Source organism: Scyliorhinus canicula, chromosome 4, assembly GCF_902713615.1.
Source record: "Scyliorhinus canicula chromosome 4, sScyCan1.1, whole genome shotgun sequence".
Taxonomy (NCBI): domain Eukaryota; kingdom Metazoa; phylum Chordata; class Chondrichthyes; order Carcharhiniformes; family Scyliorhinidae; genus Scyliorhinus; species Scyliorhinus canicula.
Window position 1 is genome coordinate 12,602,985 of NC_052149.1, and position 27,810 is coordinate 12,630,794.

The 27,810-nt window shown below is 51.4% G+C and overlaps 1 protein-coding gene across 1 annotated transcript in view; it reads left to right on the forward strand.

The window, feature by feature from the left end:
- adgrl4 (adhesion G protein-coupled receptor L4) overlaps positions 1–27,810 on the forward strand; it is a 133,631-nt gene that overhangs the window by 69,586 nt on the left and 36,235 nt on the right. Inside the window, exons 7-12 of the mRNA XM_038793722.1 lie at positions 4,287–4,403; positions 4,502–4,707; positions 5,696–5,869; positions 14,872–15,075; positions 16,946–17,166; positions 20,836–20,902. Coding sequence (XP_038649650.1) covers positions 4,287–4,403; positions 4,502–4,707; positions 5,696–5,869; positions 14,872–15,075; positions 16,946–17,166; positions 20,836–20,902 — 989 coding nt within the window. The remainder of the gene's footprint in view (positions 1–4,286; positions 4,404–4,501; positions 4,708–5,695; positions 5,870–14,871; positions 15,076–16,945; positions 17,167–20,835; positions 20,903–27,810) is intronic.

Genomic DNA, 27,810 nt, shown 5'->3' on the forward strand with positions numbered 1-27,810 from the left:
TCAGAGATGAACAAGGGAACTTGTGTGAAGATGCAGAGGACACCGGAAGAGTTTTAAACGATTTTGCTGTCTCTGTATTCACAAAGGAACAGGATGATGTGGGTATAGCAATCCAAGAGGGGCAGTGTGAAATATTGGATAAAATAACCATAATGAGAGAGAAAGTGTTGGGGGTGTTGAAATCCTTGAAAGTGGTTAAGTCACCAGGGCCGGATGAATTGTTTCCTAGGATATTGAAGGAGGTCAGGGAGGAAATGGTACATGCTCTGAGGATCATTTTCCAATCTTCACTGGACATAGGGGAGGTGCGCGAGGACTGAAGGAATGCAAATGCAGTTCCATTGTTTAAGAGGTGTATGAAGGAAATGGCAAACAATTATATTGTTAGTCTTACTCCAGTGGTGGGCAAATTATTATAATCACTCCTGAGGGATCAGATAAACTGGCATTTAGAAAGGTATGGCCTAGTCAAGGAAAGTCAGCATGGCTTTCTGAAGGGAAGGTCATGCCTTACAAATGTGATAGAATTTTTTGAGGAAGTGACAAGAAGGATCCATAAGGGTAGCGCAGTGGATGTTGTCTACATGGATCTAAGTAAGGCATTTGACAAGGTCACACATGGCAGACTGGCCAAAAAAATAAAAGCACATGGGATACAGGGTGATGTGGCAAATGGGCAAGTTGGTTTAGTAACAGGAAACAAAGAGTGATGGTCGACGGCTACGCTTGTGAATGGAAAGCCATTTTAAGCGGTGTTCCACAGGGCTCAGTATTGGGACCCCTGCTATTCGTTTTATACATTAACAATTTGGACTTGAATGTGGGGGGCACAATTGGGACATTTGCAGATGACACAAAAATTGGCCGGGTAGTGGATAGCGTAGAGGACAGTGTAGAAGATAGCTGTAAGTTCCAGAATGATATAGATGGGCTGGTAGAATCGGCAGGAAAGTGGAAGATGGAGTTCAACTTTGATAAGTGTGAGGTAATGGATTTTGGGAGGTCAAACAGTAAAAAGGAATGCACAATAACAGGAATATACTGAGAGGGGTAGATGGAGTGAGAGATCTTGGCATGGAAGTGTGCAGGTCCCTAATGATACCAGTACAGGTAGATAAGGTCATAAAGAAGGCTTTTGGAATGCTCTCCTTCATTGGCACAGGTATAGAATAAAAAAGTAGTGATATAATGATGGAACCGTATTAGACATTGGTGAGGCCACATTGGTGAGGTGCATTCTGGTCACCACATTACAGAAAGGATGTAATCCCTCTGGAGAGAGTTCAGAGAGATTTATTAGAATGTTGCCAGGGCTGGAGAATTGTGGCTAAAACGAGAGAGTGAAGAGGTTGGGGTTGATTTCCTTGGAACAGGGAAAGCTGAGGAGTGACATCATTGAGGTGTACAGAATTGTGAGGGGCAAGAGGAACCTGTTAGAGGGGACATGAGGAAAAACATTTTTCCGCAGAGGCTGGTGAGTGTCTGGAATTCGCTTCTAGAGTTGGTGGTGGAGACAGAGACCCTAAACTCTTCTAAAAAGTAACTGAATCTGCACTTTAAGTGCTGTAGGCTGCAGAGCTATGGGTACGAAGATGGGATTAGAAAGGGCACCTGGGTGTCTTTGAGCCAGCGTGGACAAGGTGGCCTCCCTTCTGTGCTGTAACTTTTCTATGCTTCTACCTTCTATTCTCTTTTCCTTGAAATCTTTTTTTTAATAAAATTAAGAGTCCCCAATTCATTTTTTCCAATTCAGGGGCAATTGAGCGTGGCCAACCCACCTACCCTGCACATCTTTGGGTTGTGGGGGGTGAAACCCACGCAAATACGGGGAGAATGTGCAAACTTCACACAGACAGTGACCCAGAGCCGGGATTGAACCTGGAACCCGTCACCGTGGGACAGCAGTGCTAACCATTATGCCACCGTGCTGCCCCCTTTCCTTGAAATCTTAACTCTATAACATCTCAAACTGATATATTTCCTCTTAAGCTGTGCCCTATCCAGTCTCTCTATTTGCTCCTAGGGGCTTTTCACAGTAACTTCATTGCAATGTAAACATACTTATGACAATAAAGATCATTATTATTATTACTTCGGTGTAGCAAATTTCATTGTACGTTTCCACTCCTCAGCATTTCATCATTTGTTACTTTTTTATTTGGCTGATCCTTTTAATTCTCCTCCGAATCCACATTTCAAAGCTATTTGTAGCGAAGACTATGGGCCAAGCTGGCAAATGGGATTGGTGCAGTCAGATATTTGTTGGCTGGCGTGGACACAATGGGCCAAATGGCCTCATTCTGTGCTGTCAACATCAATGAATCTATAAGTTAGTCTCCTCTTTCCGTAAGGTCAAAGTCTTACATTGATGCAAAGATATATTCCAAATCAAGTCACTTCTTGAGTTGTTTATTGCTTTGTGGGCGTGGTCCTAAAAAATCGGAGGCAGGCAGCCATACTGGCACAGTCACACAGGAACAATAGACATACATAGAAACATAGAAAATATAAGCTGGAGGAGGCCATTTGGCCCTTCGAGCCTGCTCCGCCATTCATTGTGATCACAGCTGATCATTGAGTTCAATACCCTGATCCTGACCCTTATCCCTTGATCCCATTAGCCCCAAGAGCTATATCTAATTCCTTCTTGAAATTATACATTTTGACCTCAACTACGAGGGGACATAGCTTTAAATTGAGGGGAGATAGATATAGGACAGATGTCAGAGGTAGGTTTTTTGCTCAGAAAGTAGTAAGGGCGTGGAATGCCCTGCCTGCAACAGTAGTGGACTCGCCAACACTAAACGCATTCAAATGGTCATTGGATAGGCATATGGACGATAAGGGAATAGTGTAGATGGGCTTTAGCGGGGTTTCACAGGTCGGCGCAACATCGAGGGCCGAAGGGCCTGTACTGCGCTGTAATGCTCTATGTTCTACTTTCTGTGGTAACGAATTCCACTGATTCACCGCGCTCTGGGTGAAGACATTTCACCTCATCTCAATTCTAAACGGTTTACCCCCTTATCCTCAAACTATGGCCCCTAGTTCTGGACTCCCCCACCATCGGGAACATTCTTTCTGAATCTACCCTGTCTAATCCTGGGCGGGATTCTCCCCTACCCGGCGTGACGGGGGGTCCCGGCGTAGGGGAGTGGCGCCAACCACTCCGGGGTCGGGCCTCCCCAAAGGTGGGGAATTCTCCGCACCTTTGGGGGCTAGCCCCGCGCCGGAGCAGTTGGAACCAGAAGACTGGCGCAAAAAACCGGCGCCCCCGGCAGCGGGGCTGGCCGAAAGGCTTTCGCCGGTCGGCACATGCGCCGGCGGTGACGTCAGCAGCCAGCTGCTGCTGACGTCACCACCGGCGCATGCGCAATGTGGGTTTCTCTTCCGCTTCCGCCATGGCGGAGGCCGTGGCAGCCGCGGAGGAGAAAGAGTGCACCCAGGGCACTGGCCACCAGAGGTGGTTCAAACCTCGGCGGCGGGAGAGGCCTCCCAGCGGCGGGACTTCGGCCCATCGCGGGCCGGAGAATCGCCGCAGGGGCCTCGCCGATCGGAGTGGCGAGATTCCCGCCACTGCCACTTCCCGGGTGGCGGAGAATCTCTGCCACGGCGGGGGCGGGATTTTCGGCGGCCCCAGGCGATTCTCCGACCCTGCTGGGGGCCGGAGAATTTCGCCCCCTGTTCGGATTTTGTAAATTTCTGTGAGATCCCTCTTCACTCCTCTCAACTCCATTCAATATACCAATTTAGTCTGTCCTCATATAATAATCCCGCCATCCCAGGAATCAGCCTGGTAAGCCTTCGCTGCACCTCCCTTCATAGTAACAACATCCTTCCTCAGATAAGGACACCAAAAAACATTCAAGAAGCTGCAGGCAAAATGGAGTGGAGAACTCGGGAAAAGCCAAGCTGGAGGTGACAAGGCATAGATGAGGATTCCAACAATTAGAAGGAGTAGACGAGATGGGATAGATGTGGGCCATGGTTATATGTAGGCCATCTTGATAATGCATTGAAGTGTTAGCAACTGAGACAAGCTGACAGCTATGCTGCTAGGAAATGCAAAACGCACGTAACTAGCGCTAGCTTCCGTACTATTGGGCTGAAAATATTTCTGTTTAAATTCAGAATCGTGCTCTGGATTCTTCCTGTGAATTATTTACAGGCCTTGCTCCATTTTACTGACAGGTGTACAGTCTGTGTTTATATTTAGAAGTGTCTGAACAGACAGGGCTGACAATTCATGACTTATTAATAATATATATATTCTTATGCTTTCACAGCCCTTAAACTATATGCTTTTGATTTAAGCCACGATAAGCACCCACATCCTCATGCAAACTTGGATGGGAATCACATAAGTATTTCTCAGCGGATGACCGAGACGGCCAGCTCTAATGGTAGGTAACAGCCCTTTGAAGGATCTGTGATTCGTGTGGCTTCCTTGTTCCGGCTTGCCAGTAATATCTATCAAAAATGTTTTTCTGCCTGCCATTAGGAACTCTCACAGTCATTTTCCTGCAGTACGATAGTGTCGGCCCCCTACTCACAGCCTCCAATAGCTCGCAGGGGAGGGGGCTCAATGGGAAGGCAATGCAAGAGGACTACATTGTGAACTCGCCCATTATCGCAGCAGCTATCAAAGTCGACCCTCCGACTCTGTACCTCATGGATCACGTAACATTCACTCTGAAGCATCTCGAGGTCAGTGCCGGCACGTGCAACGGAGATACGATTAATGTGTCTCCACACTAAAGTTAGCTGGAGGTGGGGCTGTGGATCAAAATACCAATGGCGACTGCCCAATAGGAAAATAACATTCTCACTTCCCAATTTTTACTGGTGTTCCATTTTAAGGTAGAGAAGACCAGTTTGGACCAGCCTTCTTATTTCCCTGTTTTTGTTTCCCCCTTCTGGGCGACCACATGCGTTCTGAAGGCTGACAGCATTCAAAGAGATCTGAATGAATTATTTCCATGTGTTTTCTAGTGACCCCCCCGCCCCCCGCCCTTGTACTGGGATACCTGGATGGAGGACCCCCATGTGTATCGAGTGAGATCTAATTGTCAGGTCCCTTTCCAGCTTGTAAAACAATGATACCTCCAAAATCAAATCGAAGAGCATGAGTGACTTTTAAACTCTTTTCCCATTGAGTGTGGTGGATTAAGTTCACAGCCACACCGGAAACCTTTGGCTCACAGTCCGTGCTGGCCTCTGCCTCAGGCTGGGAGAGAAGGTTCAATCGCTGTGGGGAAGCAAGTGGGAAGAACAAATGGGAAGAACAAGCCGGTCCTATCTACCATCCTTGAACAAAGCCCATTCCCTTCCGATTTAATATCCCCATTAATCTCGATATTTTATTATTCAAGTAGCTAGAATTTAACAGAATATTGAATAAATACCAACTGGCTAAATAATTTAACTGATAAATATTTAATTCTTAAAGAAGAGAAGTTGCTTCATAAATGTTGTACTCCAGTAGGTTTTAGTGGGGATTTCCGATTGCTGGTACTAGTTTATTTGTTAAATAACTTTCCCATAACAATTCTTCGAAACAGATTGTAATTTTCGTATCGATGAGTTTTCATTCTCTTGCTTGGCATGATATTACACACAGGAATGCGCTAATCATTGGCACACGTCCATTGCGTTGAACATCATTCCGTCCCTTTTCATTCCCATTCGGTTACAGCCTCTGGAGAAGTGGAAAACTATCTGTGTGTTTTGGAATTACTCCACGCTCAGCATGGAGGGAGAGTGGGCGACGGAAGGGTGCAAGACGGTCGGCTTCAATGTCACACACACCACCTGTCGATGCAATCATCTGACCAATTTCGCCGTTCTGATGTCGTCCTCCCCGATCACTGTGAGTTACCAGGGCTACCACAGAGAGCCAGCGACGCGTTGAGCCCGCACCCAATTGTTCGCAACGTTGACGGTTCAAATAGGTAGTATAAGATTTGCAATCTAGAGCTCAGAATGGAAAATCCTGCATTTGCATAGCGCCTTTCATCACCTCAGGATGTTGCAATGTGCTTGACAGTCAAGTGAGAACCTGTTTGAAGCGTTACCACTGTTGTAGTGCAGGAAAGTCTGCAGCCAATTTGTGCACAGCAAGCTCCCACAAACAACACAATGTGCAGCACGGTAGCATTGTGGATAGCACAATCGCTTCACAGCTCCAGGGTCCCAGGTTCGATTCCGGCTTGGGTCACTGTCTGTGCGGACTCTGTACATCCTCGTGGGTGGGTTTCCTCCGGGTGCTCCGGTTTCCTCCCACAGTCCAAAGATGTGAGGGTCAGGTGGATTGGCCATGATAAATTTCCCTTAGTGTCCAAAATTGCCCTTAGCGTTGGGTGGGGTTACTGGGTTATGGGGATGGGGTGGAGGTGTTAACCTTGGGTAGGGTGCTCTTTCCAGGAGCCCGTGCAGACTCGATGGGCCGAATGGCCTCCTTCTGCACTGTAAATTCTATGGAATCTATGTAATAATGAGCACAGAATTTGTTTTTGCACTGATATTGGTTGAGGGATCAATATTGGTCAGGGTACCCAGGAGAAATGGGAGGGGTACAGTGGTACTGTCAGTGGGCTAATAATCGAAAGGCTGTTGTGAGGACACTGGTTCAATTCGCACCAAAGCAACAGATCAGGCAATTAATGAAATCTGAAATTGAAAGATAGCCTCAGCAATTGTGGCGAGGAAATTATCATCGATTGTCATTAAAAAAATAATAATCCGATGCCCTTTAGAGAAGGAAATCTCCTGTCCATATCTGGTCTGGCCTATATGTGACTCCAGACCCACGATAAATGGTTGAGCAAGGCATTCAGTTCAAGGGCCATTAGAGATTGACAACAAGTGCTGACCTTGTCAGTGACCCCACATCGCAGGAAGGAAGAATAAAAGCTCGCCTGCACTCGCTTAATATTGCATCTGAAAGAGGGGAGAAGGAATTCTCACAGTGGTGCACAGGCTTCAAGTTCTTTCGTTACATCATTGAAGAATACCATGAGGATCACGCAGATAGCCGCTTGCGAATGAATGTATTTCTACCCCAGACTACCTGGTCGTTATCCCACTGGTCTTGCAGTGTCAGCTGTGACCCAGTGGGGGGCACCCTTGCCTCTGAGTCACCGGTGTTCAGTCACCGGAGTGGCAGCGGCTGACTTCAGAAGGGGGCACCCTCCTTCCCAAGATCAAACTTTTTAGATTTTACTTTTTTTAAATTTAGAGTACACAATTAGGGCGAAATTCTCCCAAAACGGGAGAAATCGTAAAACTGCCGTAAAACCCGCCCGGGTTTTACGGCAGCGCGCCCCTTCCCGACGGGGACCGATTCTGGTCCCCCGTCGGGGCTAGCAGCCCGACGCCGTAGGCTCCGGCATGACGGGCTTAACGAAAATCGTTAAACCCGCTTGCCGGAGTTAGCGCCGGCTGACGCGTCATATGACGTCAGCCGCGCATGCGCAGGTGGGAAGACTCCACCCGCGCATGCGCGGGTGACGTCATCGCGTTTTTGCGCGAAACCCGCGCATGCGCGGGCCGGGTTGCCCCTCAGCCGCCCCGCGTATTGATACTGCGGGGCGGCGGAAGGACAAATAGTGCGCGGGCATCGGGCCCGCTGCCCGCGATCGGTGCCCACCGATCGCGGGCCCATGGCACCCTTGGCACGGCCGTGGTACTGCCGTGCCAATCGGTGCCATGGTTATTTTTTGCGAGTTTGTCACGACGTTTTTACGAACGGCAGGACCAGGTGTGTTTGCCGTTCGTAAAAAGGTCGTAAAGGGCTGGGACTTCGGCCCTTCTAACAGCTGAGAATCGCTGCCGGCCGTAAAAAAACGGCGGCAGCGATTCTTGTCGGGATTTCGGCGGGGGGGGGGGGAGAATAGCGGGAGGGCGTCAAAAAAGTCGGGAAGGCCCTCCCGCTATTCTCCCACCCGTCGTGGGGGGTGGAGAATTTCGCCCTTAATTTTTTCGAATTAAGGGCCAATTTAGCGCGGCCAATCCAACGAGCCTACACATCTTTGGGTTGTGGGGGCGAAACCCACGTAAACACGGGAGGGAATGTGCAAACACCACACAGACAGTGACCCAGAACCGGGATCGAACCTGGGACCTCGGCGCCCTGAGGCAGCAGTGCTAACCCACTGCGCCACCATGCTGCCCATAAAACATTTTAGATTTTATGCCTTCCCCATGCATCTTCCATTCCCCCCACCAGCCCAAAATTTGAGGCTGGGTAGGAAATGGCCCTCAAGTGGCCAATAATTGGCCCCATGGTGGCCTCAATGGGGGCATGTGCGGGCGTATCGCCCAAGGCCTTGCCCGCCCCAGCGTAAAATTGCTGAATGGTCGGGGGTGATGGGGGGACGGGGACAGGGGGGCAGGCCCAGGAACCCAGAGGGAATCCTGTCATCCCATACCCTCGGATAACCAGAACAGGGTGGCACCATGCCATTCATATACCCGGAAGACCGACAGGCCCATCCGTCCCGGTCACTCCAGAGGCCAGCCATTAAAAGGGGCCCAGGTCACAGGGCGAGATACGCAGCAGCCCACCTCCACTTCTGATGTACCGCCTGGGGGACCACCTAGTTAAGACACATAAGGTTAGAAAGTTAGACACTAGAACATAGAACATAGAACAGTACAGCACAGAACAGGCCCTTCGGCCCTCAATGTTGTGCCGAGCCATGATCACCCTACTCAAACCTACGTATCCACCCTATACCCGTAACCCAACAAACCCCCCTTAACCTTACTTTTTTTATTAGGACACTACGGGCAATTTAGCATGGCCAATCCACCTAACCCGCACATCTTTGGACTGTGGGAGGAAACCGGAGCACCCGGAGGAAACCCACGCACACAGGGGGATGACGTGCAGACTCCACACAGACAGTGACCCAGCCGGGAATCGAACCTGGGACCCTGGAGCTGTGAAGCATTTATGCTAACCACCATGCTACCCTGCTGCCATCGATGCTACCCTGCTGCCCTAGTTACATTGGCACGGGTGTAGCACATAGGATAGCGTTAGGGGCCAGGGCACATTTATTGTACAGAGCACTGTCACCAATAAACACATTTTCACCTAGGTTCCGGACTGCCACGGCCTTCTGCCTGCAGCGTGTGAGGCATGCTGTGGGTTGGGTGCAAAGGGTGTGTCGGTTGGGTGTGGGGGTGGAGGGAGGTGCGGTGTTGGGAGGAGGGGGTGTGGTAGGAGGCCAGTGAGGTGGGGTACGGGTGTTGGAGGCAGGCACAGGCTAGGACCCGCAGGGCAGTTGGGGGTGCCTCAGCCCCTGCTCCAGACCCCAGCCACACCCCCATCTAAGGATTGTGGGTCCATGTGATAGAATGGCGGACACGAATGCAGGGATCACTCGGGCGGACAGTGGGAGATGGCGCTGGGGCGGGAGTCAGACATTCTCAAAAATTGCGGAGCACAAGGGCTCATTGCGGAACGGGTCGTCATTATCCTCCACCCCATGGACCAGACCCGCTGGTGCTGCCGACCCAGGGCGGGGTGGGGGTTGCCCGTGGAGGGGTGTGGGGCGGGGTCGGTTGGGCTGTTGTTGGTCAGGTCTCCAAGTCGGCAAACCTGGAGGCAATCAGGTTGTCCCATCCGGGGCAGCCCTGGAGCACACGTTGTGAGGCCACTTGTGCTTGCCCGGCCCATTTCCTGCCTGGGCCCCATGGCCTGCTAATCCTGGCCCTGCTGCGCATCCTCCTCGCCGGATGAGGGATGACGTTCCTCCACCTCCTCCTCCAGCTTGTTGCCCCTCTGCAGTGCAATGTTGTGGAGGAAACAGCAGGCCACCACAATGTGGAAGGCCTCGACAAGGCTGGGAGGGAGGGCCCCTCAAGAATGGTCCAGGCACCTGAAACGCATCATCATCACGTTGATGCACTGCTCGATGATGGCCCTGGTCGCTGCATGGTTGTCGTTGAAGTGGATCTCTGCAACGGCCTGAGGCCTCCGGATAGGTGTCATCAGCCACGATCGCAACAAATAGTCCATGTCACCCAGAACTCAACCCTTCATCCGGGAAAGCACCTCACAGGTATCAAGCATTAACAAGTCACCAGGAGAAAAATGTTGTGCAAAAGGCGTAGACCACGTCACACACCAGCTGCACATTCAGGCAATGTAATCCCTTCCTATTCATAGAATTTACAGTGCAGAAGGAGGCGACTCAGCCCATCGAGTCCGCACTGGCCCTTGGAAAGAGTACCCCACTTAAGCCCCATGCCTCCACCCTATCCCCTTTATCCCCATAACCCAGTAACCCCATCTAACCTTTTTGGACACTAAGGGCAATTTAGCACGGCCAATCCACCTAACCTGCACATCTTTGGACTGTGGGAGGAAACTGGAGCTCCCGGAGGAAACCCACGCAGACACGGGGAAAACGTGCAAACTCCGCACAGACAGTGACCCGGGAATCGAACCTGGGAACCTGCAGCTGTGAAGCAACTGTGCTAACCACTATGCTACCGTGCTGCTTCGAATTGATGAAAGACATCCCCTCATGCGCGGTGCCCATAGGGGGACATGCAACCCATCGATCACCCGCTCGACCTGGGGCAGGCCGGCAATGGCGGCTAATTTCACTGCCTGGGCGACCTGCTGGGCTCGGTCCACGTCGAAGGTAATGCATTGTTCTGCCTGGCATACAGGGCATTCCCCCCCCCCCCCCGTCCCCATCCACCACCCCCCCCCCCGGTTCCAGGTGTGGCAGGACCTGGCAGAGATGTGGCACGGTCTCCCCGCTCAGCCACTGTCGTCGGCAACACGCTCGGCTCAGCAGATCCTCGAGGGACAGACGCTACCGGGACACACGCGGCCTGATGCGCTGCCTCCTTCCCATCTTCTCCTCGGCCTGTTGGGCGGCTGGCTCTCCATCGTCAACGGCTGGCTCCTGCTCCTCTGTGAAGGCTCCTGTTCTGCCAGGTCCTCCCCGAGCAGCTCCTTCTCCTACAGCCTCAGAGCATCCCCCAGGGCAGCGGCAGCTAGACAGATGCCAACCACCCAACTCCATTTTCTGCAGGAGGTACAGGGCAGACATGTTAGCATGGTGAGTACTCCCATGCCCAACCTGGCCCTATGGGCTACGCGGTGCCCCTAGTCTGTACTCTTGCTCCTGCCCCCACATGTCCCCTTCCCGTTTTCCGGTCCTAGCTAACCCCCCCCCAGCCAGTCCCACCGACACTCTTCCCCCGCACCACGCCCCTGGCCCCACCGTTTCCTGTCACCTGGGGTGCCTCCTCCCCATCATCCACCCCTGCCAGCTTTATACTCTGAACCCCTGTCATGTGCCGTGCATGCTCTGTTGTGCCTACCTGTCCAAGGGGCAGGATGGATGAGAGCAGGGCACAGTGAGCAGGCGGGGCTAGGTGCAGGGCCAGTGTTCCTGCGAGGTGGGCTGGCTGATGGTGCCAGTGGTGGGATGGGGTAATGTGCCAGGGAGGGTGGCACAGGCCAGGGTACATGTATCTGCTGTACGTGCTGCGCTCTTCACTCCTCCGCCCATCGTTCCCCTCCCTGCAGTGGGGCAGCGAGGGCCTTGGATGGATGCATTGGGGGGGGTTCCTACACCTGGTGCCACACTGGCTGCCAAGGGCCATGTGCGTCCTGTTCCTGAGGTTCTGGGGGTGACCTGGGGGACACCCATACAGCTGGTGGTTATCCGCACATTTACGGGTCATAGTGGGCAGTCGGCAGCGTGTGCAGTCAGATGGCTGCCTTGCAGGCTGCGGCTATGGTGGTCCGTGCCCAGCCATCCAGGTCCCAGCGGGAACCCTAGACCAACGGCCCAGTCCTTGCCACCACCCCCAGACAGCAGCACAACTGGCAGCCCACGGCTGCGCCTTTGGAAACTCCTCTTACCTCCTCTCTGTCCCTCAGCAGCCACCGTGCCCTGTTCCCGTTTTTAGATACGACAGGTGAACCGCGTAGGCGTCACTTACGCCTGGCGGAGGAGGAGCATCGTGGGAGGCAGGAGGCTACCAGGGTCGAGCCCGTTGATGATACGCGAAAGCCCGTTACTGTACGATTTGCACACCCATGCCAGCGTGGGACGTGGGACGCATCCACGCCGCCAATGAGGCGTTCCATTGGGCACCGAGACGCCGGCCTCAATTTTCGGCTGACGGCCAATACTCTGCCAGATCGGGAATCGTGATTCCGGCATCGCTGCTCGGAGAATCCCGCCCCTGGTCTTTATCACGTTGCTGTTTATGGGAGTTCCTGTGTAGAGACCAGCTGCAACATTCCTTACAGCGACTACACTTCGGCAAACCTTTCACCGCCTGTAAAACACATTGAGATATACTGTGGTCAGGAAAAGAGGCAAGCCTATTTTTCTGTCATAATATACACATTAGTATATAATGGCACAGACACACACTGACTGACACACTGCAAGACCAATCAACACACACAACACAGCAGCCAATCACCAGTTAGAGCAAGCTCACTCTAAAGCCAGAGGGCACTAGTTTTCCCGCTCATTCGGGATGCAGCCTCTGAGAAGTACAGAGCTCACAGCTTGTAGCACAGATCTTCACCATGTGCTGATAGTATAGACTGGTCAGGATAGGCATAGGTCTTCAGTTTAATCTAACATAGGTGTCGACCCACAGTGAAAGTATGTTCAACAGTTCCTAGCTTAATAAAATAGTGTTGTACTATTTCAAGTGTTGGTAGCCTGTATGTGTTACTGCTGAGGTAAACCCAGTCTCCACAGATCCAGAGTACCCAACACATCAATTTCCTTTCCAGATTCTTTGCCGTATTTCCTCCTCACTGCAACAGTGAAACAATGGATCCCGCCAGGCCTGCTGCGTTTTTCCAGCATTTTCCCTTTTTACTTCAAAGGTTCTTCACTGGCTGAAATTTGCGAAGGGTTGGTCCGAGGTCCTGAGGTCATGAAAGGTGTTATACGAATGCAAGCGTTCCCAACATGCGTGGTCATTCAATATGTTAATCTGTGTGTTGGGCATCTCACTCATATCTCTTGTGATATGTTTTAACCACGATTCTCATTGTTGTTGGAAACCATCAGGCCTCAGCCCGTCCACACAACATGTGGTGGGCTGTTATCATCTGAAATGCTTGGCCTGGAACGGTGGTGGCTGCGGATTCCACAGTGACTCTGGATGGGTTCTTCAAACGGACAGTGAAAAATGGGGAAAGAGTGCAAGAAACAAAAATGTGTGGGCGTTCTCAGGTGGTCAGGCAGCACCTTTGGAGAGATGGGGAGTTAACAGGCGGGATGTTCCCATCCTGCCTGTTGCGGGAACGGAACATGAAGGCCAATGCCAACAGATCTTCAGCCAGTCCATCATCATATTTTGCGTCCCGCCCACTGCTCGATTCCTGCGACCACCGGGACCGGATGAATCTGTCCAACGTTTCAGGCCGATGGCAGGTCATCTCGGGCAGAAATATTGGCTGCGATTTAGCGGCCAAGTTAGCCACAAGCACAACTCCCAGTTAGGCCGCTACATCTCACCAGAGGTCAAAAAGGGGATTGGCGGCGGCGATATTCCAGTTTAGCATCTTTCCCAGCACCCCCCCCCCCCCCCCCCCCCTCCCACCCCACTCCGATGGTGCGATCAGGTCATGCCCAGGTAGGGCACGAGCCAGATTTGCATACATTGGAATATAATTAGCGGGCTTGATGCCGCTACTTCAGCCCTCAACGTATCTTCCCACCCAGCCACTGCGACGTCACGCCAGCACGAATAACTACTGGCTTTCAAAAACGGAAACCAGTTGTGATGACCACGCCGGCGGGTGCACAGGTAAGAAAAGCACCCAAGTGGTGACGGACAGGCCCGGGCAGTGCCCTCTGGCACCCTGCTGGTGATCCCGGGCTGTGGCGACCTGGCAGTGCCATGGTGGCAGTGCCAAGGGTGGGCACTCTGGGGAGGGAGCCCATTGGGGAAGCCCCATTATGGGTGGGGAGGGGTGTCACCTCCGTGCTTGTGGGGTGTTCCTCTGTGTCCACGTGGTTTGGGGGGGGGGGTGGAGTTTCTCTTACCAAGGATCAGGGCGCCCTTTGAAGGTGGCACTCCGATCTCGGTGCCAGCTCTATCGGGCCCCGTCCCACAAACCAACCCACACCCTCCAGATTCTCAGTGCACAGAGTGCCGGAGAACCTGGAGAGAAAGCTCGGCCATGCAGCTGGTGAGCTACACCCCGATTTTCAGTCTGAACCTGACATCCTGGCAAATTTTGGGACATTTCCACCCATGAACTCTGTTCCTCTCTCTGCAGATACTGCCTGACCTGCTGTGTATTTCCAGCATTTTTTGTTATTTTAGAATTGCAACATCCACCAGATTCCACATTTGGACAAATTGGAAGCATCATCCAAAGTGCCGTCAGAGACATGACGGGCCAAATGGCCTTCTTCTAACCCGTGTTATTCCATGATTCTGACTGACACACGTCAACCTAACAGCTAAAGAAAGAGCAGGTTGAACGAATACTATTTACATCATACCTCACTTCATTCCTGGTGTTGAGAAAATTGCTTTGCACATGTATGAGAGCAGACTGTGGAACCTCTCTATTATTTGACAACCTCATTGTCCACTGTGTGAGCTCCCCTACCTCATGACAACTCACGGGAGCTCCCCTGTACATTATAACTACTGGTAAATTTCCCTTTGCATCCGGTTTTCCATTGATCAGTGTCTGAGAATCATTCCAAGGGGAAAATCAGTTGACTGCTAATGAGAAACACAGAAGTAGAATATTTTCCAGTTTACATTCAGTTCTCTGGTGTGTTTTCGGCACAGGAAAAGAACAAACCTTTTCAAATGTTAAAGCTATTGACTCTTGCCTCCTTGCAGGATGTCCTACATAATAATATCCTGACCCGGATTACCCAGCTGGGGATTATTGTGTCCTTGATCTGTCTGTCAATGTGCATCTTTACTTTCTGCTTCTTCGGCGAGATTCAAAGTACGAGGACGACCATTCACAAGAATCTCTGCTTCAGCCTGTTCATCGCAGAGCTACTGTTTCTCACAGGGATCAATATGTACGGCAATAAGGTAAAGATTGCAAATGGACACACCAACCACCAACACCAGCCCACAAAAAAGATATTTGCAAGCGGTCATTCCAATCATTCCATTCGGACTCTCTACAACTTCCCGTCCTTGTGTGGTACAGTCAGATAGTGTTTCTGTTGCCCTCTCAATGTACAGATCCCAGAGGACCATAAGACATAGGAACATAGGTAGGCCATTCGGCCCATCGAGTCTGCTCCACCGTTTAATGAGATCATGGCTGATCTGATGTTCTCCCAGCTGCGTGTTTTCTTTCTGAACACAGTCCCTTCATCTCCGACTTTCCTCCCTGCTCTCCCCTCTCTCCCCCTGGGCCCCAAGCATGAACAAATCACAATTCAACCCCAGTGCTGGGTGTAATGCCCCAAGCGACCAGACAGCATCTACTGCCTCATTCAAGCGGCCATCCGCATTCAATAAAGCGCTCCCCTCATCAATAACGCTCCCCCCCCAAAAGAAATCCCAATCACAGCAATAAACGCTCAGTAAAAACCCCACCTTATCAATACACCCCCCAATAAAATCCTCACCTCAGCAATAAAAACCCAATAAAGCCCCCACCTCAGAAATAAAACCCCCAACAAAGGCCCCACCTCATCACTAAACCCCCCAATAAAACACCAAAGTTAACAAACAAACTCCAGAATAAAGCCGGCGCCTCAGCATTAAACCCCCCAATAAAACCCTCCTGCTAGCATTGACCCCTCCAATGCACGGATAATTACTCTTCCACCACTGTGCAGTGAAGATGTTTCCACAGTGCTGTTAGGGACAGAGTTCCAGCATGTTCAACCCAGTGACAATGAAGAAATGACTGAAGTGTCGAAATCACCAGAGAGCGTGACTTGGTGGGGAATGAGGAGATGATGGTGATGTCTGACTCTGCCCACCTTGTCTCTCCAGCTGGTGCAAGTCACAGATTTGGATGGTGCTGTCAAACAAATGTAATCGCTTTCTGTCCACTGGTTGTACAGTCCTACGCAACATGAAGGCTGAGTTAATCCTGGCCAATTCATGGGTGCAGCACAAAACCTAAACTCAGATTGGGACTGAAATCTAAAAAAAAATTTAGAGTACCCAATTCATTTTTCAAATTAAGGGGCAATTTAGCGTGGCCAATCCACCTACCCTGCACACTTTCTGGGTTGTGGGGGTGAAACCCACGCAAACACGGGGAGAATGTGCAAACTCCACACGGACAGTGACCTAGAGCCGGGATCGAACCTGGGACCTCGGCGCTGTGAGGCTGCAGGGCTAACTCACTGCGCCACCGTGCTGCCCAAAGTCTGTGACTTATTGAACTGTGCTCAGTGGCCCACCTGGGACACTCTGGAGTATGGAATCACTCTGTAATTTGACAGCCTCAATCAGCAAGGCCCCGAGAGGAGAGAAAATAGTCGCACTGTCAACAAGGATGACATCCCCTAGTTGGTCTAAAGACCGCACTCTCCATCCAACGCTACTGTAGCCAGTCTTCGAGAATACTTGAGGTTGACAGCAGGGATCATCCAAAAATGGAGCAAAAATAGTCTGTCCCCTGATGTTAACATCCCCAAGTTTGATGAGTGAGATATCTAAAAAAAACCTTTCCCAAAAAAAAAGTACAATTTACAATTGATTGAGATAAAGTCAGATTTGCATTTCCCCCTGCATAATTCATCGCTGGGCTGTCATTCAGTATCCCGGCGGGAGTTCACACTTGCATTTTTTACATGGCGCAAGTAAGCTGCAAGGATATTTTTCTCAAAGTTGTCAGCCGAGTGGGACAGTTGCATGAATTATACCGAAATGTAACTTTGGCGTTTTACTTCAGGTGTCTTCTGTCTTTTGTTTTGCCCACCCCGCCCTCCAGCTCGTCTGCTCTATTGTGGCCGGACTCCTTCATTACTTTTTCTTGGCTGCTTTCGCCTGGATGTGCATCGAGGGCATCCACCTGTACCTGATTGTGGTCGGGGTGATCTATAACAAAGGTTTCCTGCACAGGAACTTTTATATCTTCGGTTACGGCAGCCCATCGGTAGTCGTGGGGATCTCGGCAATTCTCGGCTACAAGTACTACAGCACAAATAAAATGTAAGTGCTTGGTTGGGGTCATCTCAGGAACAACAATTGCATCGTTTAAAGTGGTTAAAATGATCCCGAAGCAATTCCCAGGGGAAATTGTTCAGCATCAATTTGACAAACTGTCTCCCCATCTCTCTATCTCCTGCATTCAGATCCCTTATCAAACCTGCCTCTCGCCATCTTTCCTGATATCACTTGTTGTGGTTCAGGGTCAAATTGATGCTCGATAATGAAGAGGCTTGAGATGTTTTAGCACACTAAGGGTGCTATATAAATGCAGGCAGTGGCCATTGATATTCGGTCAGGTGGTCAAAGATTGAGTCGAAGAGGTGGGTTTTAAGAAGGGCGGTACGATGGAACATTGATTAGCACCGCTACCTCACAACACCAGGGACCCGCTTCAATTCCAGTCTTGGCCGACAGTCTGTGTGGAGTTTGCACGTTATCTTTGAAAGCAGCAATACAAGTGGACAAGGTATTGAAGAAACAATACGGAATGCTTGCCTTAATTGGGCTGGGCGCCGTGTATAGAAACTGGCAAGTCATGCTACAGTTGTATAGAACATTGGCAAGGCCGCACTTGGAATATTGCGCACAATTTTGGTCGCCACACTATCAGAAGGATGTGGAGGCTTTGGAGAGGGTGCAGAGGAGGTTTACCAGGATGTTGCCTGGTCTGGATGGTGTTAGCTACGTGGAGAGGCTGAATAGACTCAGACCGTTTTCATTAAAATGACGGAGGTTGAGGGGAGACCTGATAGAGGTCTACAAGATTATGAGGGGCATGGAGAGAGTGGATGGGCAGGCATTCTTTCCCAGGGTGGAGGGGTCAGTCACCAGGGGGCATAGATTTAAGGTCCGTGGGGCAAAGTTTAGAGGAGATATGCGAGGCAGGTTTTTTACACAGAGGGTGGTGAGTGCCTGGAACGCGTTGCCAGGGGAGGTTGTGGAAGCAGATACATTAACGGTGTTCAAAATGCTACTTGACAAATACATGGATAGGATGGGTATAGAGGGATACGGCACAAGGAAGTGCTGAGGGCTTTAACCGAGTACAGATACATGACCAGTACGGGCTTGGAGGGCCGTAGAGCCTCTTCCTGTGCTGTATTGTTTTATGTTCTTTGTTTTCCCCGTGTCTGCGTGGGTTTCCTCCGGGTGCTCCGGTTTCCTCCCACAATCCAAAGATGTGCAGGTTAAGTGGACCGGCCATGCTAAATTGTCCCTTAGTGTCCAAAGGTTAGGTGAGGTGCCTGGGATAGGGTGTGGGAGTGTTCCTCCTTTCGGGTGCTCTTTCGGAGGGTCAGTGTGACTCGATGGGCCGAGTGGCCTCCTTCTGCACTGTATAAATTCTATGATTCCAAGACTGTTAAAGGATGGGAGAGACAGAGATGAAGAGGCCAAGAGGTTTAGGGAGGGGGATCCCAGTGCTTAAGGCCGAGGCAGCTACGGGCACGAGGCCAGGAGTTGGAGGGGAAGGAAGTGAGGGATGGACTTGGATGGCTGTGGAGCTGGAGGAGCCCACGGAGAAGGAGAGAGGCGAGGCCATGGAGCGGTTTGAATACAAGGATGAGGCATTGCCGGAACGGAAAGCCAATGTAGATGTATTAAAGAGCTGTGACCATTAAAAGACGTGCAATAATACAACACTATTCATGACGACCAGATGTCCCAAAGCAGGTTACAGGCAATGAAACATCATCACTATTGTAATGGAGGAAGAGCAGGAGCTGATTTTCACACAGTAATTACGCACAAACAACATGATAATAACAAGACAACCTGCTTCTGTGGTGATGGTTGAAGGATAAATATTGACCAGAACATTGGGGATAACTATCTTGCTCTCCTTCAGTATAGAGCCCCGGGATAATTTACATCCACTTCAGATTCAAATCTGCTCTAAAGGCTGTACCTCCGACAGTGCGGCCTTCCCTCAGTGCTGTACTGGAGTGTCAGGTCTTGCAGAGCTGTAGTTCTGATGTGGAGCTTGAATGCACGAACCTCCAGAGTGCTGCCAGTCAGCCATGGCACATATGGGTTTAACCGATACAGATTCATTTTAAGCACAAGCTAGGGCAGCACGGTGGCGCAGTGGGTTAGCCCTGCTGCATCCTAGGTCTGCGCCAAGGTCCTAGGTTCAATCCTGGCTCTGGGTCACTGTATTTGTGGAGTTTGCCCATTCTCCCTGTGTCTGTGTGGGTTTCGCCCCCACAACCCAAAGATGTGTAAGGTAGGTGGATTGAACATGCTAAATTGCCCCTTAATTGGAAAAAAATTAATTGGGTACACTAAATGTAAAAAAAAATGTAAGCACAAACGTGGAGGACAAGATAGAGATGGCACACTGTGGGCAGCCCACGCTAAGATAAGGGGGACCAAATTGATAATCAGTGTCAGGAAGTTACATTTTAATGGAAAGGATGAAGAACGGGAAAGAGGGATTTAAGCAGCACAGACTCGCCTTTGATTCACAAGCAGCATTCCTGGACTTAAGCACGAAAACGCAAGGTTGACACTCCAGTGCAGTGCCGAGGAAGTGCTGCACTGTCGGAGGAGCCAATCTTTTGGATGATCCTTTAAAGTGAGGCCCCACCAGGTTTCTCAGCTGGATGTAAATGGTACTATTTCGCAGAAAAACGGGGCGTTATCCCCAAAATTCCAGCCAATATTGATTCCTGAATCAACGTCAGAGAAAAAAAAAGGTCTGGTCACGATTGTATTGTCATCGTGGCTGTTTTCTGTGCACAAGCTGGGTGCCCGTTTTGCTAAATTACAACAAGGACGACACTTCCAAAGTTTTTCATTGGCTGGAAAACACATTGAGACATACGGTGATTGTGTCAGGTGCTACATAAATGCAAGTCCCTCTTTTTTGCTTCAGGCAATAGCAAAGGCAAAACTCCTTGGGATCAAAAAGCAAAAAGAGTTAAATGGCGTGTTGAGAAGGGCTGTGCATCTTTCTATGTGGCTCAGATAAAATGGGACAAAATGGCTTTTCTTCCCCATCGGCCCTGTGAGTTATTCATGAAGGCCCCGCCTTCTCAACCTCGCCTGAGGTGTGATGACCCTCAGGTTAGGCCAGCTCTCCCCCTCAAAGGAGAAAGCAGCCTATGGTCATCTGGGACTATGGAGACTTTACCTTACCTTACCTGCCTAGTGGACTCATGGTGTGAGTGTGACTTCCTGAGCCACACAGGCTGGGAAGATCCAACATTTCATTCCTGGATTTTACGCTGTTCCGATTGGAGTGGCGTTGCAATTGATTTCAATGTCTCTGAGAAAAGGTGACAGCCAAACAAGATTCCAATTCCTGATCACTATCCCATCTAGATAGCGTACACACTGTGTGTGTTGGGGGGAACAACAAGATTGGACTTGCCTGTGATGCCCATCCTGGTAGAATAGCCAAATGTCGAAGCCCACACACGAGGAGCGACGGCTTTGAGCGGGACACAAAGGATTGCTCTTGAATTGATCACCTCGAATGCACAGTGCAGAGGGAAATTTCCGACCTGCACAACCCACAGGACTTCAAGACTCCACGGAATTATGGGCTGGCAAAATGGTCGCTGCCATTTTTAAAAGAGGGAAGGATAAAGTTGGCGGTCGATGTGGAGCAAGAAATACTTGCGCTTATTTTGTCACAGTTGTTTTTTTGCATTCCTTCTCCCACAGCTGCTGGCTCAGCACAGAAAACAACTTCATATGGAGTTTCATTGGGCCAGCGTGTTTAATCATTTTGGTAAGTTCGAACATTTCAAACTAAAAATGGAAGTTTTTTCAATGTTTTTCGTCCTACTTTCTGAGGTGTGAGGATGTAACAAATAGAGTTGACAAGGGGGGGGGGCAGTGGATGTGATATATTTGAGCTTTCAGAAGGCTTTTGACAAAGTCCCACATAAAAGATCAGTGTGTAAAGTTAAAGCGTGTGGGATTAGGGGAAGTGTATTGAGATGGATAGAAAACTGGTTGGCAGACAGGAAACAAAGCGTAGGAATTAACGGGTCTTTTTCAAATTGGCAGGCAGTGACTAGTGGGGTACCACAGGGTTCGGTGCTAGGACTGTGGTGTTCTTTGTAATTCTTTTCTTTTTTCTTTTTCTTTTTTTTAAATTTAGATTAGCCAATTTTTTTTTCCAATTAAGGGGCAATTTAGCATGGCCAATCCACCTACTCTGCACATTTTTGGGTTGTGGGGGCGAAACCCACGCAGACACGGGGAGAACGTGCAAACTCCACACGGACAGTGACCCAGAGCCGGGATCGAACCTGGGACCTCAGCGCCGTGAGGCGGTTGTGCTAACCACTAGGCCACCGTGCTGCCCTTTCTTTGTAATTCTTGATCACTGGATGGATGTCATAGTGTTCACAAAAACCACAGAAGCTAAGTTCATTGACAAAGCTAACACTTATTTACACTACTTAATTAAGCTCGACCACTTACTGCTGTAGTAAACAATAATCGACAATCAACACTCAACGAACAATAGTGTCTACACTCTAAATAACTGTCCTCACTATCACTGCTCTCTCTCGCTCTCCTCCAGCTCTCTCCCAGAAGTCTGTGAGTCAGTGCTTTATATAGTTCTGCAACTAGCTCCATCTAGTGGTTGATTATGATATGACATTAACCCTTTGTATTCTGAACATTCCCATAATGTCACAAGGACCCCAGCCAAACACAATATATATTAATGATTTAGATGAGGGAACAAAATGTCACATCTCCATATTTACAGATGACACAAAGTTGGGTGGGAGGGTGAGCTGTGAGGAGGATGCAGGCATCCTTCAGCGTGGTTTGGGCAAGTTGAATGAGTGGGAAAATGAATGACAGGTGACGTATAATTTGGATAAATGCAAGGTTATCCACTTTGGTAGCAAAAACGAGAAGGCAAACTATTATCTTAATGGCCATAAATTGGGAGAGGGGAACGTGCAACGAGACCTGGGTGTCCTCGTACACCAGTCACTGAAGATAAGCATGTAGGTGCAGTAAGCGGTAAAGAAGGCAAATGGTCTGCTGGCCTTCATTGCGAGAGGATTCGAGTACAGGAGCAGTATTGTCTTGCTGAAATTATACAGCGCCTTGGTCAAGCCACACCTGGAATATTGTGTGCAGTTTTGATCTCCTTATCTGAGGAAGGATGTTCTTGCTCTAGAGGGAGTGCAGCGAAGGTTTACCAGACTGATTCCTGGGATAGCGGGACTGACGTACGAGGAGAAATTGAATCGGTTAGATTTGTATTCTCTGGAGTTCAGGAGACTGAGGTGGGATCTCATAGAAACCTATAAAATCCGAACAGGACTGGACAGAGTGGGGGGGGGGGGGGGGGGGGGGGGGGGGGGAAGTGGGATTAGGCTATTGAGTTGAATGATCAGCCATGATCATAATGAATGGTGGAGCAGGCTCGAAGGGCCGAATGGCCTCCTCCTGCTCCTATTTTCTCTGTTTCTATGTTTCTTCCCCTCCCCACCAACCAACCGAACCTTGTTGAGGCCCGAGGAAACCTCTTCACCCCCCCCCTCCCCGAATTGGCAAGACCTCCCAGGCCCAACTCATGGCACTACCAGCCTGGCACCATGACAGTACCCCTGACACCCGGGCAGTGTCACCTGGACATCCTGTACCAGGGTGTCAGTGCCAGGGTGCCCAGTGGCACCGCCAGGATTGCCAGCCTGACAGTGCCAAGTTGTCAGGAGTGTGCCAGGGTACCACCCTGACCTCTCTCTGACCACCCAGGGCTCTATAATGGGCCTGCAAGACCGCCCCCCAAATCTGGTTCACAGTTGAACTTATATTAAACGGCGCCCTGGCGAGGTCATGCAGGCACAGCTGATGGCTCCCTGGCACTGGGTGAATCAGGCATTTGGCTCATTTGAATATGCAGATCTGGATCTCGCCCAGATCTCAAGATCCAGATCGAGCCGGGTGGAGCGAGTCAGGTGACTTGCGATCGGCCTGGCACCCAGCGCGGAGCCCGATTTGGGGCTTTCCCGCAATTCATCCGTTGCACCCGGATCCACGCCGGGTGCAAAGGGGTCGCTGAATCGCACCAGTTGACTCCTGACGGGAGTGATTTTTCACGCCCCCTAATGTCCCATGTGAATATGTTGATTGGGATCACGCCCAGTGAGGTTGAGCCTCTCGCGAGATTCAATGGCCTGTTCCCGACAAGGCCGTTGAATCCTGCCCATGATCTTACTAAATGGCAGAGCGGGCTAGAGGGGCCGAATGGCGTATCATAGAATCATAGAATGCCTCCAGTGCAGAAGGAGGCCATTCAGTCCATCGAGTCTGCACCGACACTTCGAATGAGCACTCCACCCACGTCCATCCCTGGGTCCACTCCGCCCTATCCTAACCCCATCTCCTAACCCGCACGCCCTTGGACACAAAGGGGCAATTTATCATTGTCTACTCCACCTAACCCACACATCTTTGGACTGTGGGAGGGAACTGGAGCACCCGGAGGAAACCCACGCACACACGGGGAGAACGTGCAAACCCAAGACCAGAATTGAACCCAGGTCCCTCGTGCTGTGAGGCAGCAGTGCTGACCACTGAGCCACCCTATATCCGTCGCTATTTACTATGTTCTTACAACTGGCCACTTCCCCAATTTCTGTTTGTGGAATCTCACTGGGGTGCTCAAAGTCTGCCTACATCACAAGAATAACTGCACTTTTCTAAGAAAGTGTTCTTGGATTGTGGGTAGAGTTGGCATATATTTTCCATCTCCAATTGTTCTGGAGGATTTAAGGGTTAAATATAAGGGCCGGGATTCTCCCCTACCCGGTGGGGCGGGGGGTCCCGGCGGCGGGTAGCGGAGTGGCGCCAACCACTCTGGCGTCGAGCCTCCCCAAAGGTGCGGAATTCTCTGCACCTTTAGGGGTTAGGCCCGCGCCGGAGTGGTTTCCGCTCCGCCGATGGTGGAAAACCGGCACCAATGGCCTTTGATGCCCGCCGCCTGGCATCGGGGCTGGCCGAAAGGCCTCCGCTGGTCCGCGCATGCACCGGTGCGTCAGCAGACAGTGCCGTCACCACCGGCGCATGCGCAGTAGGGGGGTCTCTTCTGCCTCCGCCATGGTGGAGGCCGTGGTGGCGGCGGAAGGAAAAGAGTGCCCCCACGGCACAGGCCCGCCGGCCGATCGGTGGTCCTGATCGCGGGCCAGTCCACCGTGGGGGCACTCCCCGGGGTCCGATTGCCCCGCGCCCCCCCAGGACACCGGGGGCCCGCTCGCGCCGCCAATCCCGCGGCACCAGACGTGGTTTAAACCACGTCGGCGAGATTGGCCTGTCAGCGGCGGGACTTCGGCCCATCGCGGGCTGGAGAATCGGCGCGGGGGGCCCGCCGACCGGCTCGGCGCGATTCCCGCCCCCGCCGAATCTCGGGTGGCGGAGAATTCGGGACACGGCGGGGGCGGGATTGACGCCGGCCCCGGGTGATTCTCCGACCCGGCGGAGGGTCGGTGAATTCCGTCCAAGGTGCAGGACGAGAGTCACATGTAAGCAAGACCAGATGATGATGGACATCTGTCTTTCCCGAAGAACATTCTTGATTATCTCTATCTGATCCGAGCCCACAATTTTTGCAGGATGGAATTTTCGCGCTCCCCCCCCCCGCCACCCACCGATCCCCCCATGTTGTCTTTCCAACAGTGAAAGCAGTCACCATTGGTCCCGCTAAAGATTACGGCCTATTGCATGGCTCACCTGCCCCGCGGTCGGGAAACCCGCAGGAAGGGGCCAACTTTAGCAAGGCCCGAAGATCCCGCTGCCAGGAACGGCTGGAAAATCCCACCATGTGTTTTCCCAACCTATCAGGTCACTCGGACATGAGCAGCCCATGACATCAACCTCGTTTCTTCAAATCAATTGGTGCACATGAATCTCTTTGTGGAGTATATATGAAAGACATGATGAGATGCTATATAAATAAACGTTTTTTTCTCTCAAAGTGCAAGAAGGAGTTGATGGCCCTGTGGTAAATTGCACTTTAATCTGCTTTTAACATGACTCTCCTGCAGGGAGTTTGAAACAAAAGACAGAACTTGTATCAACAAAGCTCCTTACAATGTCCCCAGGACACAAAGCACTTTACAGCCAATGAAGTACTTAATTACTGATGTAATGTAGGGAAATGCGGCAGCCAATTTGTGCACAGCAAGGTCCCACAAATAGTGATGGGCTAATGATCAGATAATCTGTTTTTAATTATGCCATCTGAGGAATAAATATTGGCCAGGGCTACAGGGAGAACACTCCTGTTCTCCTTCGAAATAGTGTCACGGTAACCTTTTAATATCTACCTGAGAAGACAGAGAGGCCTCCGCCCGTTCCTGGGATGGGCGTCTCGCATCCACTCAAACTCAATGTAAAAGGCTTCTTTTGGCACATTGGAGTTTAAGAACTGTTTCGACGCAATTCCCTTCATTGGTATCGGTTGATTAAATATTTTATTAAACTGACAAAAGGACACAAATGAACAAAAGAATGTGAAAGTAATAAGTTACTGAGGCAACGCTCTGCATTATTTGCTCATTTGTAAGTCTATTACAAGTGCCGCTGTTCAGGCTTCTCAACATTTGCTGCTGATTAACAGCTCACCTCAGTAATTGTTTACTTAGTCCCTGCTGAAGGCCTTCCCTGGGAGAGAGTGGGGAACCAATTCAAACTCGCTTTGCTCCGTTACTTTTTGGAGATGAAAAATTAATCGCAGGGATAAATTTCAGTTTGCAATCTCCTACGGCCGATCTTTCTTTAATTCTTTCAGGGGATGTGGGAGTCGCTGGCTCGGCCAGTATTTATTGCCCATCCCTAATTGCCCTTGAGAAGGTGGTGGGGAGCAGCCTTCTTGAACTGCTGCAGTCCATGTGTTACAGGCATAGCCATAGCTTTTTTGAGGAAGAGAGTTCCAGCATTTTGATCCAGCAAAAGTGAGGGAACGGTGATACAGGGCGCGATTCATCTAATTGGTAACAAGGGGCGTGATTCTCCGACCCCCTGCCGGGGCGGAGAATTGCCGGGGGTCGACGTGAATCCCGGCCGTCCTCCTAATTCTCCGGCCCCCCCAAAAATCGGCCCGGCGTGAGTCGCGCTGCCCGCCTCGGAGAATGGCGGGGTCCGGCGCGATTCAATGGCCGCCCGGACTGCCCGAAATCTCCGGCCTGCGATGGGCCGAAGTCCCGCCCGTCTGTTGCCAGTCCCGCCAGCGTAAATTGGAGTAGGTCCCTTACCAGCGGGACCTGGCGATGCGGGCGGGCTCCTGGGTTCTTGGGGGGGGGGGGGGGGATCTGGCCCTGGGAGGAACCCCCACAGTAGCCTGGCCTGCATTCACCCGATCTGCGGGTGGGCCTGTGCCGTGGGGGCACTCTATCATTCCGCACCGGAGGCTGTGGTCCTCCACCATTCCCGGTGCGGAAGCGAAGCCCTCTGCGCATGCGTGGGGATGACGCCAGCTCACGCTGGCGCTCCCTCGCATGTGGGGGGCTGATGCCAACACGCGCTGGCGCTCCCACACATGTGCCAACTCGCGGCGGCCGGCGGAGGCCCTTCGCGGCCGATTGGCGTGGCGCCAAGCCCCTTTCCCGCCAGCCGGAGGGGCGCAAACCACTCTGGGGCGGGCCTAGCCTCCGAAGGTGCGGAGGATTCCGCACCTTTGGGGCAGCCCGACGCCAGATTGGTTCACGCCACTCCATCCCGCTGGGATCCCCCCGCCTCGCCGGGTAGGGGTGAATCCCGCCCAAGGTCTCATAGCGTGCGAAGTGGGCTAAACAGCTGGCTTGTAATGCAGAGCAAGGCCAGCAGCGCGGGTTCAATTCCCGTACCAGCCTCCCCGAACATTCGCAAGAATGTGGCGACGAGCGGCTTTTCACAGTAACTTCATTGAAACCAGCTTGTGACAATAACCGATTATTATTATTATTATTTAGCCACGTGTTTCCCGGTGCTCGCAGCGCCAAGAAACACTTGGCTATACAACAACTGGCGTTGTATAAGGGGCCAGAGTGGAGAAAGTGCAGCCGAGGCAGAAAGTGCAGCCGAGGCCGCTCATAGCCCTGTTTAGTACATTGAGGTGCTCGGCTCGCTGGAACTCCCCAGTGTAGCGAGAGATTGGAATGCCATTTTTAAATGGCATCCCGATGTCCGCGGCCCGCAAAGCAACCCCTGATTACCCCCAGCCCAAACGCACTGTAGGGGGGTACCTGCACCCCTCTCCAACACCCAAGCAGGTCAACGCCAGCCCAAACGCGCGCGCGTGCAGAAAATGCCAGTTTGGCACCTTGGCAATGCCAGGCTGGCACCCAGGTTTGTGGAGACCAGTACCAAACACCCCTCGCCCGAGGTTTCCAAGACAGGGGGGATAAATCGCAACGCCTCAGGTACCTTGAGAAGCTGCTTATCGGCGGCACGGTAGCACGGTCGGCAGTTTCTGAATACTCTTTCGAGCTCCGCCCCGGGGCCCAGATTGCACATGCCGATGCGTTGAGCCGTCTTCCTCTGCAGACCGAATTCACAAACCACCCTGCGGGGGACAGGTGATCGCTGTCTTGAATTTTATGGACGCCATTCCCGTCACTGCAATGTGTATTCGTGACTGGACGCAGACCGACCCCGCCCTTGCCAAGGTGTGGCATCCGCTGCTAT